At 47.5% G+C, this 13,817-nt stretch overlaps 4 protein-coding genes across 4 annotated transcripts; 3 read left to right on the top strand and 1 right to left on the bottom strand.

Moving 5' to 3' along the window:
• Positions 1 to 5,967: 5,967 nt before the first annotated feature.
• Positions 5,968 to 6,350, bottom strand: N7489_010347 (uncharacterized protein; the record flags this gene model as incomplete). The annotated part of the gene is made up of 2 exons (XM_056716096.1): positions 5,968 to 6,265; positions 6,289 to 6,350. 2 exons carry the CDS (start codon positions 6,348 to 6,350, stop codon positions 5,968 to 5,970), a joined length of 360 nt encoding a protein of 119 aa, XP_056563718.1.
• A 387-nt stretch (positions 6,351 to 6,737) lies between these two features.
• N7489_010348 (putative HLH DNA binding domain protein) lies at positions 6,738 to 7,986 on the top strand (the record flags this gene model as incomplete). The annotated part of the gene is made up of 2 exons (XM_056716097.1): positions 6,738 to 6,793; positions 6,849 to 7,986. 2 exons carry the CDS (start codon positions 6,738 to 6,740, stop codon positions 7,984 to 7,986), a joined length of 1,194 nt encoding a protein of 397 aa, XP_056563719.1.
• Positions 7,987 to 9,871: 1,885 nt separating this feature from the next.
• N7489_010349 (ANP1/MMN9/VAN1 family protein) lies at positions 9,872 to 11,290 on the top strand (the record flags this gene model as incomplete). The annotated part of the gene is made up of 4 exons (XM_056716098.1): positions 9,872 to 10,044; positions 10,102 to 10,733; positions 10,799 to 10,849; positions 10,908 to 11,290. The coding sequence occupies 4 exons, from the start codon at positions 9,872 to 9,874 to the stop codon at positions 11,288 to 11,290; spliced, it is 1,239 nt and encodes a 412-aa protein (XP_056563720.1).
• Positions 11,291 to 12,533: 1,243 nt separating this feature from the next.
• N7489_010350 (uncharacterized protein) lies at positions 12,534 to 13,107 on the top strand (the record flags this gene model as incomplete). The annotated part of the gene is made up of 4 exons (XM_056716099.1): positions 12,534 to 12,619; positions 12,694 to 12,749; positions 12,791 to 13,023; positions 13,078 to 13,107. 4 exons carry the CDS (start codon positions 12,534 to 12,536, stop codon positions 13,105 to 13,107), a joined length of 405 nt encoding a protein of 134 aa, XP_056563721.1.
• Positions 13,108 to 13,817: the final 710 nt, after the last annotated feature.

Raw genomic sequence — 13,817 nt, forward strand, 5'->3', positions numbered from 1 at the left:
TGACCCGTTGAACCTCGGCATATCCCATAGACATTCGTTTTCGCAGACTTGGCTGCCGCTCGTCAATATAGTCTAGACACATCCATGGATTAGTCGTCCGGCTTCCCATACTCCACCAAAGCCCGAAGCGTTAACCACTTTGCAGGTTTGCCTCTTCCCGACAAGAGATATATCCACGAATGCCGTCTCATAACAAAGCCACGCCATGTTCAACCCTTAAGCGTCAACTCTAACCTCCAAGATACTTAGACACAGATCAACTTCTACCAGATCCATAAAGTCAAATCTCCGCAAAGACCCATGAATCTAGCCTGCTCCATTTCCAAATCCCGCACGGGAAAGTCGAACACAGCACCCACCTTCACATCCGCAATCCACACACAACTTCCCCGTGTATCAAGTACAGCATATTACCTACATCGTCTCTAGCTACATACCTACTACCCACCCCTAAAGCCCATCAATCCGAGGACATATCTGACCAGCCACAAAGACAGTGGATCCCGGTGGGTATGCAGTAAGCGCTAGACGCTAGACACAGGATCTGGGTAGAACGAATCCATGTGGATGAAGTGTATGCGTTGTTCTTTTTCTTCCTTGGCCGGACTAGCTACTAGGTGCCTTAGTGGCATTCAATGGGTCATGGAATATCGAGACAAGGAACATGGATTGGGGGACTAGACCGCGCAGAGGGGGCTGAAGACGGGAGGGAGCTAGGAAAGTCATTCCCGGGACCCTCTCGTCCACTGAATGGGTGTTGGGTTCCATCTTCGGGGTTCGTAAGGCGGGATGTGTGCGATTGTTGGTCCCCGACTGTGACTTAGTTTGAGAGTCAACCAGAGAGAGTTAGTTATACTACATAGTGTCAAGAAGACAATGGCGATGGAGAACGTAAACCACTATTCCACGTGGCGATGTAAATATCTCCCCAAGTACGGAGTAGGTAGGTCATGTTGTACGTGTCAAAAGATAACCATCGTACATGCTAGGGATACGATGATAGTACGTGCCACAATATAGGGCTACCTCCATACTCGGTAGTAAAGCTACCATGTGCGTCTCAGGATCATCCTGCGACTTGCATCAAAATATCCGAAACAACCAAAAAAATGGAGTCAAGAGCCAATCCAGATTATCGGGAAAACTCGATAAGTCGAATCCACCGCGCCGGGCCGCGTCGCTCAATCCGATTCGAAGGCCCCTCCCGAAGGCGAAAGATCAGGATCGTAACTAGCTTGAAATGGGGAATGAATGTAAATCATAGCGTGATTGGTCGGATTAGTTGGTTCCTTTATCCGGAGAGGATATGGGGTGGCTGGAACGTTGAGCGTTGTGATAGACTGGCCAATCATAGAAGGATTTGGGTATTGTTATATATATGCTACTTACGTACGGAGTAGATATTGAATTATTATGGAATATATATTGTATATTGAGATATTCGTCTACGGCAGTGTGCCTACAAGATAATGGTTCTAGTGATTACGACATAGTTAATTGCGACTAAATATGCATGCAGAGAGCTGGATCCAGGTGGCTGGGAGAGGGGATTTGGCGATCTTTACGCTCTGAAGATCACTGTGCATTAGCCCTACGGTCGCTAGAGCCTTATCTTGAGGGACGAACTCCAAGTCCTGAAAAACAGGGAACAGACAATCCAGCCATTTAGACTAATACGAAATAGTATATCGGATAGAGTAGTGGTGACGACTGTGGAGGGGGTATTGGATGAGTGCTCGCATCTATTACCGTATGTGTCGACCTACATCGGCTCCAGACCGTGCCTGCATAGCTGGAACCCACAAGACAGAATATAGAGCCATCACTGTATAGAATCAAAGAGAAAGGCAGTGAGGGTTGGGAACAGGAAGCGGCTATAACGATCCGCCTATGGTGTCTTTCTATTTTTCTTATTTATTTATTTATTATTCTGTTCTTTTCGTTTCTGTGAGTTTCGGGTCCCTTGTATGAAAACCTTCAAGCATTAGCAGCCATTCTGATCTCTCAGTGTCAAAATCGTGGATATATAAGGGCGAAATATACTTTCGCGGGATCTTCCATGAATGTGAGCCGAGCAGCACCGATCATGACCTGATTGGATAGAAGTATCGAAGTTCATAGACGTTGTATACTGTATATTGTACGTACTCGTACTTTGGGCAGCTTTTTAGTGCCCTGATCTACATCGGCATTTGATGCGAACGGGGAACTGCCAAGATAGACCCTTCGTGGGGTCTGACGGCACCGAGAGTGGACATCGACCCTCTTTTCTTCCTTGAGAAAAGACAAAAACTGGAGCAGAATACGAGGAACCACCATCGTGGTATGTAGGTAATGTTCTCCTCTTGCCTACAGGCCCGCCCGGACACAGCACGTAAGAACTGAAAAAGTGGAGAGGAGCGCAAGAAATGAGCTGGCATTCGAGATTACGGACTAACCGTGGAGACTTTGTTATAATATGCAGGGCAATGTCAAAGTGGTAAGGAGTTATCCCACAGTGAACTCCGCTTCTGTATCTTTGCCATCTCATACTCAAATCGCACGAATATGATGCATGTCGCCGAAACGAGAAATAAAAATAATAAAAACAAGGATCCTCAGTACTCCGGACCTGAATAAACATGCAAATCTTCAGGTCTGGCCGACCAGGATATACATCCGCCTTGCATTGGAGGCAACTGGCGATCCAGGTAATGGGAAATGGCAGAGGCCCTGAGCGCACCGTAGTGCGAATCGGTGCGGCAATGCACCATGTAGGAACCAGATCCAGGCGACCTAGACGATCCCTACGAACAGAACGAGAGGGAAAAGGTACGTTGTACAGAACTCCACTCAGTATCTATGTTGCTTCGATCGCGAACTCCACGGGGGAGCATATGTCTGCTGTATGTGGATGCATGCATGCACCGCGGAGGCGTCCCTCGAGTGTGACCTCTCAGATGCAGCGAATTTGAGTTCCAGAAATAGTCTATGCAACATATGTACTATGCACCGCGAGCGTCTGCTAGATCTGTATACTAAGAAGTTGTCCTTGCAGGAGCCGGTGGCGACTGCGCCAGTCGGGGAATTTATTCCTGCCCACACTGATTAGAGCGTTTCGGCATGTTCGTTCTTGGGATTGGGGATTTGAGAACTTTGGACTTTTGTTGTTGTTTGGGACCTTTTTTCTCCCACGTACTTCTGAACGGTAGATGCTCGCTGCCTATTTGGGCAATCAGCAATGGACTTTACAAGATGATATTGTACTTTGTCCAGCGCGAAGCTAGGATTGAGATCCACATGGCTTTTGAGAAACAGTTATGATCGTCTGCCCTTGCTGCTAATGCCGTCTTCGATATTAAAAGTCCTTATGTATGAGGTGGACAATTATTGTCTATCAACGCTGTTGGGCGGGGAGGGTATTCTGTACAGTGCTCATCAATTCATGCAAATAGCTCTCTTTATCGAATAGGCTAAGATGATACACAGCCCCTTCCTTCGTGGGATCAGTCTGACACGAGTCTGCATTTCTGTGCTCGCCACTCCAGTAGAACGAGCGGGAAATTCTAGACGCTCCAATGTGGAGACAACACGCGCAGTAGTGCACTGTAGGTACGGAATTCGAGAGGGGCGATTTGAAGTGGAAACAGGGAGTATGACAATAATAATCGAAGATTAAAAAAGATCTTCTCCCCAGAAAGCGAGACAGGTCGATATTGCACTTGACGAAACTGATCGAATCACGTACCATGGACTCGAGACCCGTGTGGGTATATTATCCTACAATCCCTGATCCTGGTCATCTTTCTGCATACAGGCATACGAAGTAGTAAGTAAAAATAACGAAGATGATCTTGCATCGTGCATGAGGCGTTCCTAAGCGCGTAGCAAGGATCAGCCCCGAAAAGTATTCCAGTTAGTATCTCAAATCATCAAATAGTCAAGTTATTCACATCTACACTAATACGTAGTGTTCGAATAAGATTTCCGCAATTAGACTGTCCCCGCCCCGTCGCTGACAGTTGAAACTTGACAGGTCAGGAGGCGGCACGGGAAGGCGACTATTGAGAATTATTTAGAGGGAGGAGGCCATTGGTGACGTTTATTGGGCGCTCAGAGTACTGTAAGCTTTACAATGACAGCGTGGAGGCAAAGAAGACCCGGGAGATTGGATACTCATAAATTGTACTCCGTATACGGTTATTCCTTACAATTGAGAGCCGCACGGGACGGGGATCCTGTCCGAGCTTCCAAGGTTGTAGCGAATGCCGTGTATGGAAAGAGGGGCGAAAGTATGATCATCGGACCATTCAGGGAGTACAGCCGTAAGAACACACAGACGGCATTCATACAGGAAATGCGAGGTACGATCGACCTCGTAACCTATGGGGTAGATGCGCCCACGCGGATACCCTCAGAATCGGCCCCAGGGATCGGGACCAGAGTCTATTCTCTGATCTCTAAAACCCAAAGATTTCAATATTGCTATTCAGGGTCCAGATTGGTCCGGGGGACTCTCGGATCAATCATGTATATAGAGTTTGACCGAACTCGAATGGTTCGTGAGTGAGTTTCCCCTCGAGTTATTGCTGGTACGTGCCATCTGCAGATAGCTCAGAGGCGTGTGGAATTTAGTGTGAGCCACCGATCGCGTGCATATGCTGGAAACAGGGAAACCTGGGAATTGAGTTTCAGATTGGAGTCTGCAATGCACGAAAGAGGGGGCATTCAGGTGAGGTTATCTCTGTGTAGAGCTCGCGTACAGAGTACGGAGTAGAATGCATAGAATTGCACATAATTTATGTGGGTCTTTGTCATGGCAATAAATAATAGAATAACAGAATAACAGAATAATACGGAGTACAACATAGAATAATAGGGATTGTGAATACGAACGGCCAGAACGTGGGGACTAGTGTCTTGGATGGAGTCGCCATGAGGCACGCTGATTGACTGTTGGTTGACACGGGAAGGCACAATATGACAGCTCTATTTCCACCACCATTGGTTCTTCTAGGGACAGGGAAAGAGCCAGGGATGAGTATCTAATTAAATGCACGTATGGAGTAGGGTATTTGATATTTTGGAGATTAAGGGACATGCAAAATAAAGAAAGACTGACTCAACATAGGGCTATCTCCACTCGGGGAACGTGTGCATCTTTAGGGTTTTTAGGGCTTCACTAGTTAATATTATAGATATAGTAATATAGTATTTCTTTACCTACGTAATGTGATATGTCAACTTTCTAACGTCTGTGTGTCAACTTATTCCAAATCATTCTAATTCTAATGATTCGCTGCCTGACAGGAACCTTACCCTGGTCTTGGGGTCTCGTCCCAACTCGCTGGTTTCCTCGATCATGTCGTTTCTGACACTATTGCGATGATTCGCTTAGACGAATACCAATCTAATGATACTTGCCGTCAATCCTAACGCTGGAACCGTCAATGGCGCTTATGGCTTCCTGCTCGTGGACCAATTATTCGCACTTCATTATATGGAACTATGATCCTGATTCTTATTGATGCCTAGCTCCTCGCATGTATCAAGACACTTCAGTCCTTGCTTGATTCTATTTACTTTAGGGAAAATTTAAATTTACCAGAAGCGCCTCGAGGGGTATTAGCTCGTTGGTAATGAGTAACCCCTTGAATAGTATAGCACGATCATAGAAGTTTCTCCTGACTATCGATGCAGGATATCGAAATGCATGCTGAGCTTGTGTTACAGCGAGCGTTTCATCATCTATTGGGGAATCTAAGTGGGGATTTCATGAGTACGGACATGGCCGGCGATGTACGTAGATACTGTAAAATATGCAAGTAAACCTTAGTTGTTCAGTGCTTTTCTTTTTCTTTTTCTTTTTCTCCCTCTTTTTGGCTTCATCCCCACGAACAGTTCGCAGCCAAATGAGTTCTGCGGAGGTTTACAGAACCTTCAACGTCATTAATTGGGATAATTATTGATGCAAGGGCCCTAATGCCTCTAAAAAAGAAAACTAAAATCTTCCCCGTGTCGATCGCGACACCCAACAGTTCGGTGACAAATTAGGGGTCCTGGATCATCATGAACCTCTCTCTCGGTCTTGATCGTATCCCCCTCATTCGTCGATCTAACAGATTGGTATGTGAGGTTCGGTCTGTGCATGATGTGACAGATACCCTCTGTAATTCCGAATATAATTATTTTCTTCTCTGGCGCTTCTTCCCGGGCCCAAGCGGGCACTAGCAAGTGGTCCAGAGCACCCCCGGGATGTCCGTCTTGCTTCCCCGTCGTGATGAAGCTGTGGGGCAAGGAAATGCACACTCTGTCTGTATGACATCAGAAATTCCGCGCTTCATGTCTGTCGAGGATCGGCCCTGGTACATGGTTCCCCTCGCCTGGGTCCGGAGAGGTGGAATCTGGGAATAAGGAACAAAGTACCATCCCAATCGACATATAAACATGCACCCCAGCCCTCATGGTATCCCTTTCTATCCATTGTTTCATTGTATACACTCGCCTCGTGTAGTTTTCGATTCTGCTTCTTTTCTATTCTGTCTATAGCCCTGCCCACTTTGTCCATTACTGTGCATATACAACTTCTGTTTTATCTGCACTCTTCCCGCCATTCAATCTACGACTCATCGACCCGAATCTGCACAAGAACACGAATCACCCGTGATCTTTCAGTATATATCCTCTCGACATACTTTGAATCACTTCCGACACACTCGTCACTGCACATATCACGCATTTCTCAACGACCAACTACGATGTATGAAGAAATGGGTTCTACTACTGATGATATCTCCCGCCGGTGCTCTCTGCCGTGAGTTGCCTCACTTTCCTGGTATCGGCCTGCATGCCCTAACATATATTCAAAGTTCTCTTAGCTCCAGCACCAGTATGACTGCCTCTGATGTTGGTGAGGAGCGCCGACTGCCTCCTCTTCCTCAAATTTTGCCTCCGCCACCCCGCGGTCCTTTCAGCCCATTCAACGTGAAGGACGCCCTTGTTCCTACTACCCCAGGACCCCAGGACACTTTCCAATTCAAATCGCCCTGGGCAGCTGCGGAGCACATCGTCACACCTCCTTCGCCGGCCAACTCTGCCGAAGGCTCCTGGCAAGAGTCATTTGCCATGCAAAAATCCAACTCGGTCGATTGGCCCAATGATCTGTCTCAGAGCGAGATCATGGCTTTAGTGGCCCCACAGAACCTCAACCGCAAGGCGCCTCTCCAGCAGCTCTGCGGCCGTAAGCGCAAGGGCAGCGCACAATCTAATGAAGATGACCAGCGCGAGAAGCACCGCATCGCCGAGGGCAACCGCCGCAGCAACCTCAGCGAGCTGCACCGCCAGTTAGACAGCCGCATCCACGATTTCTTCCTTGAGCGTGCAGGCTGGAACCCTTCCAAGAGCCTTACTCAATCCAAGGAACACATCGTGCAAGGAGCCATCTACCTAATTGACTTCATGCTTGCCATTATTGTCCACCTTATCCGCCAGGAACAGGTCACACCGCAGCTCTCAGAGAAGCTGCAGCCCCAGGTGCGCTGCATGCAGCTGCAGCAGCTAGTCAGCTCCCTACAGCAACAGAACCAGACGGCCCAGCAACAGCTCAAGGCCACCAAGGCCGAGAACGAGGTCCTCGCTGACCGTAACCGCGCCCTTGAGTTCCAGCTCAAGTCCTACGAGCAGATGTTCCGCTCCCCCAAGTCTGAGAGCACCAGCCCCAGCCCCGTCCTCGAGTTCCCCGAACACAAACGCCAGAAGAAGAACGGCCTACCCGGCATGCGAGTTCTTTGCGATGAGATCGCTGCTAGCATGCCCTCCGAGTCTTCCTACGCTGCTCCCTACTATGACTCCATGCCTAGTTCCACCTCGCAGTCCTTTGGCAGTTCCTATCTCACTCCCACTCCGCCGATGACTGTTCCTTCTTCTCCTGCCTTCCCTCCTTCCCAGTCTTCGTCTTTCTCCTTCCCTGTGCCGTCTCGTCGCCACTCTACCATTGTGTCTCCATGAAGTCGCGGTACACATTGACGATGCACGCCCCAATATTGAACACTGTTTCCTGATGATATCACGAGTCTACTTTTCTGTCTTTGCTGCATCCTCCTTTTCATATGAGGCCCTTGCAGCTGTGGCTGTTCTCCCTTACTCTCGGGGGATTTGGCTTGGTCCATCTTCCCGCTCCATGTGCATTTAGCGCCTGCATTGTGTAACAATATTTGCTTTTGATCTCGGGGATGAACATGAGGTTCCCCATTTGCTTGAATCCTTTTCCTTTGTTGATTGATTTTGTTGCGAGGTTTCCTTTTATCTTTTCTTTTCTTTTCTTCTTTCTTTCTTGGACAAACACGGTGTCTTTTCTTCTTTTTCCTCCTTTTCTTTTCTTTTTCTTCTCTGTCCTTTGGCGTTTATGATATGGATATATTGTTTCCGGGTGGATATATTTTGCTTTTGACTTTTTTCTTATTTCCTTTGTCACTTTCTTCTTTTCTATGTCTATAGTTACGACTCAATGCTTGATGAAAATGATGTTCCTCTGTAGGATCACAGTAGTAATGTCGGTAGATTGTAGCACGCGTTGAGCTTTGCTGTATAAAGCTTTCCCTCCGGCCGTGGAGTGGCTAAAGTATGATGTATTCATTAATCACAATACAGCCATTTAGCAAATGATGGATTCCATGTTGATAGCCTGTACGCTGTAGATATATATAATCACTCTCTCTATGTTAGACCACGATGTACATTGTTTAGGTTGGTCAAGATATATTCCCCCCCTTTTCGGTGGATGGTATAAACATACAGTCATTTCTTCAACATTCTTCGGATACTGGGCCTACGACATCAGAATGCGAACAGTTTCCAAGCGATATTATAAGAGATTTCTTCAAGGACGAATCAGCTGTCGATCGAAGGCTTCAGGCTCGGTGGAGACCAGTCCAGACATTGTGAAACGGCCAAGTGTTTCCCGAGTTTGGATGAGATTTCGGAGGTTGGATTGATTTTTTTCTTTAGCAGTTCAAAATTATGCTAGTCGTGGTTTGAAGTGTGGAAATAGAGCTGTCTATGGTTATACAACATACTCCATCTGTACACATATACAATATGGGTTGGGTCCCGTGTCTCACTTTAACCTCGTGTTGGAGATCCCAGTAATTTTCAACTGCTTTCTTTTTGTACTTTGTGACTAATTTGGAATGGATGGGATTCAAGGGAAGGTCAAAAAAAAAAAAAAAAAAAAGGAAAGGAAAGGAAAGGAAAAGAAGGGCGAAATATAAATACAAGTTTACATACTAAAGATGGTGTGAAAGTACTGTCAACATTGAAGGGTACACGCAATCCCTGCAGAAAAGTGGCTAACGTGGCTACAGGTGTGAATAATAGGGGTTACAGAGCAAAGTACTCTCTACTTAGTACTTCGTACTCTGTACAACTAGCAGAAAATTAGGGAGAAAAGAACGGTGATATAGTCATACTAGTAATATCCAATAGCCCCTAAGTGAGGTTCTAGACGAGGCTATAAATAAAAATAAGGAAAAAGGGTCTCGGCTGTCAGACATGGTGCCCAGGTGAATCATTCGATATTATTTGATTCCAGTAGGATAGTAGAATAATGGAATAGATCTAATATTTACATATGTAGTAACAATTATACTCAGAATATAGCAAAATAGCAAAATGCCAGAGAGATGTAGTTGTCTTAACTGAATTCAGCCGTTCTTCGTTCTTCGTTCTTGGCAATCGCATTTCCCCCGATTCCCTTCTTGTTTTCTCCCTACAACATAACCCTTCGCTTCACCACTCTCGATCCTCCTCTTCTCTACATTCGTTCGGGGGTTTTTACGAGTGTTCGAGACGGGATCGCCCCTGGAATTCTACACAACTCACATTACCTCTCATCATGCTGCTGCCAAAGGGTGGTGTTAATTGGAAATCGGCCAAGGCCAGATTGCCGCCATGGAGGGCAATCCTCGTTTTATTAACACGGACTCGTTTCTTGGTATCCATAGCCTTGACGGGTCTGCTCATCCTCATGTGGCGCGGTGTCAGCAGGTCTGCATCTGAGATGCAAAGGTGAGAGAACGCGCACCCCTCCGGAGACTATTCCATACTGACGCAGCGCCCAAACAGCTTCTACTGCTATGGCTCGAACAAGTCACCCATGGAGATGTCCATTAACGAGATGGTCGAATGGAGTGCCCACGCCCAGACCCCCGTCCTCTTTAACCGCCACGAACCCTACGAAGTCAACTCCACCACTATCACCGATCTCGACCTGAACCCCATCAAGTCCACCTCCAAGGCCGCTCTCAACCGCGAACGTGTACTCATCCTGACCCCTCTTCGTGATGCCGCTCCTTACCTGGCCAAATACTTCGACCTCCTTTACAAACTTTCCTACCCACACGATTTGATCGATCTGGCCTTCCTTGTTGGTGACTGCAAGGACGACACCCTCGCCAACCTCGCCTCCGAACTCGATCGCATCCAAAACCACGCCGAGGAGAAAGTTCGCTTCCGCAGCGCAACCATTATCCAGAAGGACTTCGGTGCCGACGTTGAGATGACTGTGGCCGAGCGACACTCGTTCGCCGCACAGGGTCCACGACGCAAGGCTATCGCCCGTGCCCGGAATTACCTCCTCTACTCCGCTCTGAAGGCCGATCACTCCTGGGTGTACTGGCGCGACGTGGACATTACCGACTGTCCCGAGCGTATCCTGGAGGACTTCATGGCCCACGATAAGGATATCCTCGTTCCAAGTATGTGATTTTGCATGGAATTTGGATCGGAATTTGGACAGCTGACTGACCGTGATTTCTTTTAGACATTTGGTTCCACCGTTATAACCAGGATGGCCATGACATCGAGGGTCGCTGTATGTATACCCGTGACATCCTATGTGCTATGCAGATTGCTGACATCTTCACTCCTAGTTGACTACAATTCATGGATCGAATCCGACAAGGGCCGCCGTCTCCGCGCGAGTCTGCCTACCGACACCGTTCTGGCCGAGGGCTACAAAGAGTACGACACTGGCCGCACCTACTTGGTCGGCATGGGCGACTGGCGGAACAACAAGGACGATGAGGTGGAGCTTGACGGAATTGGTGGTGTCAACATCCTCGTCAAGGCCGACGTGCACCGCTCCGGCATTAACTTCCCCGCATACGCCTTCGAGAACCAAGCCGAGACCGAAGGTTTCGCCCGCATGGCCAAGCGAGCTGGCTACCAGGTGGTTGGACTGCCCAACTACGTGGTGTGGCACATTGATACCGACGAGAAGCCCGGCAACCTTGGAGACCGTAAAGCGTTCTAGTTTCTGCATTCCGTCCGCCGGAAATCTCGCTTGGGATCAAGTTGATCTTTGATCCCACCCCGTCCGAACATCCACCAGTCTCCATACCGCCCGTGTGTTGTCTTCTCATGATTACCATCTGGGACAGCTTCTAACCACGGCCCATTTCACTTCTTTCACTTCCGACGCATTTTCTTTTCCTTTTCCTTCTTTTTCTTGGATGAATGTTTCGCGACGGGAAGCCTAATGACTTCCCTAATACAGTATCTTCGTGCCGCGTTCTAGGGAGTGTGTGTATTTGTTACCTTGGCGCTACGGGGGAAAATGTTGTTTGGCGGGTTCGCAGGTCTATACAGTTCGCCGGTTCTCCAGGCCTTGATATACTTTGTATTGGGACACACATCCCTTATGGGGATGTGTATATCCGGGCATGTACACTCGAGTTCCATCTCGATCATCTGCGCAAAACCTACATTAGGGAGAACCGGGCCGTCTTCTATGTGTCTTTTTCTTGTTTCCTCTATTTGATTCTGATTCTGATTCTGCTACGCAGGTCATTTCCCAAATTGTCCTTTCCATTTCATCTTTTTTCATTTTGTCATATGCTGAGCTGGCGTCTTTGACTGGCTTTTTGAGATGAGAGGCAGGATATCAGACCAACTCAGTTGAAATCCAGATGCTGTGTGATGAGTCTAGATTTCTTGCAGATGAAGCAAGGCAGATACCCGTGCTGTGGCCTACCTGCTGGGGTTCATGTATATAATCAATTGCACGATTCCATTCCCTGCAAACACACAGGCCGTATGCTCTAGTATTTCATGAATGAAGCTATTCGCCTTGCTGAGCCTCAACCTCCTTCGACCTCCTACATCCTCTATCCAGCTAGATATCATGCACGTGACCCATAATCATGTCGGTGCTGACATACTCATTGAGCCTCCAGGGCTATCATACCTAGGTAAAAGCTCGAATAGGAAAGGCCCCCTAGGGAAAAAAAAGTTCGGTATACATCGCATGTACCTTGCACATACTTTATACACTTGGACAGAAACCCCAATCCAAATCAATTGGTTTTCATTCTATTTCCTTCATTCCCTTCACAATGTCACTCCATCTCACCCGCGCCCTTCAAAGCAAAGCCCCCGCTTTCCCCCACGCGCGGCAATCATTCCTCCGCGTCCCGCCATCACACTTATTCTCCTCAGCCTCGACTACAATCCCCAGAAAATCAAGAAAATCAATCCTAACCTTCCAATCCCGCAATATGTCTTCCGCCCCTGCCAAGAAAGAGTTCCTCTGCATCCTGCCCGATAAGCCCGGCGCGCAGGCCAAGCGTCTCGAGGTTCGCCCGTGAGTCTTTCCTGGCATCTAGAGTCCGGATGGGACGTGCGTAGTGGAAGTTCGTCTTGCTAATGTGTGTTCAGTAAGCACCTCGAGGGTGTTAAGCCTAACGTTGCGAGTGGTGCTATTGTTGCCGGTGGTATGTGTCTCATTTACCTTTATTGTGTTTTCCTTGTCTAGATAGTGCCGTTGCCGTGGAAAGTCCTTCAAGCGTACGTACATATACTGACATGGATCGTCTCTTCTCAGGCGCAATGCTCAATGCTCACCCCGCTGATGGCGAGGCACCCTCTTTCAAGGGAAGCATGATGCTTGCTGTTGCGGAGAATGAGGCTCAGGTGCTTGAGCTACTTAACAATGATATCTATACCACTTCTGGTGTGTGGGATATGGAGAATGCGCAGATTATCCCGGTATGTTATCCGTTTGGTCTTCTTTGCTCTTGGCTAATTTGTCGCCTGGTTTAGTTCAAGTCTGCTGTTCGTGAGGCTTTGTAATTTGCATATCGATGTAGTGTTTAGCTTTGGGTTGGGTCGAGATTTGTCGTCTGATATATTGAATGAAAGCGACTCTGCATCTAGATGCCTTGATTTTGCCAAGTAGTTCTGTTCTATCCGTAGGATGGGAGACTTTCATAGTTGTATCATACAAGGATAGTCGGCTGCTTATGCGGCCGTAGCCGTAGCCTGGTGATTTTTCAGGCAGTCCATTCCGGTGGTCTCCTCAGGTAGTCTTTTAGATGTCTGGTTACATGGATATTTCCTGCCCCTTCTCATGGGTAGACATTAAGAAAGGACCAAAAAGGCCCAATTCATGAATGGACTTTGCTATATATAACCCTTGACTAGCAAATGGCTCATGTTTGAACAATGCCGAGGATAGATATATTTAGCCTCGTACGCATGTACTTTCTTTCTCATTCGGGAATGAATATCCCGATTGGAATAAGCCGAGAAGGGGGAACTATACTCCGACTTTGTCTCCGAATGTAACTCCGCGGGAACGAGACCTCTGTATTATTTAGATACGCAAATGTAGTAATAGCTCGATAAACATATATCGTATTCGAATGGTCGAAATGCACCAAATATCGAACTGATAATTGATCGCCCGGGTTGTCTTCTATGCCTATCATTTCTCTCCACAATTTGATATCATTGCCCAACAATTGGCTTAGAGAGAGGCGGGAAACAAGACGTTCACCGGT

Source organism: Penicillium chrysogenum (genome assembly GCF_028827035.1).
Source record: "Penicillium chrysogenum strain IBT 35668 chromosome Unknown utg000005l_segment0_segment0, whole genome shotgun sequence".
In the NCBI taxonomy this organism is placed as follows: domain Eukaryota; kingdom Fungi; phylum Ascomycota; class Eurotiomycetes; order Eurotiales; family Aspergillaceae; genus Penicillium; species Penicillium chrysogenum.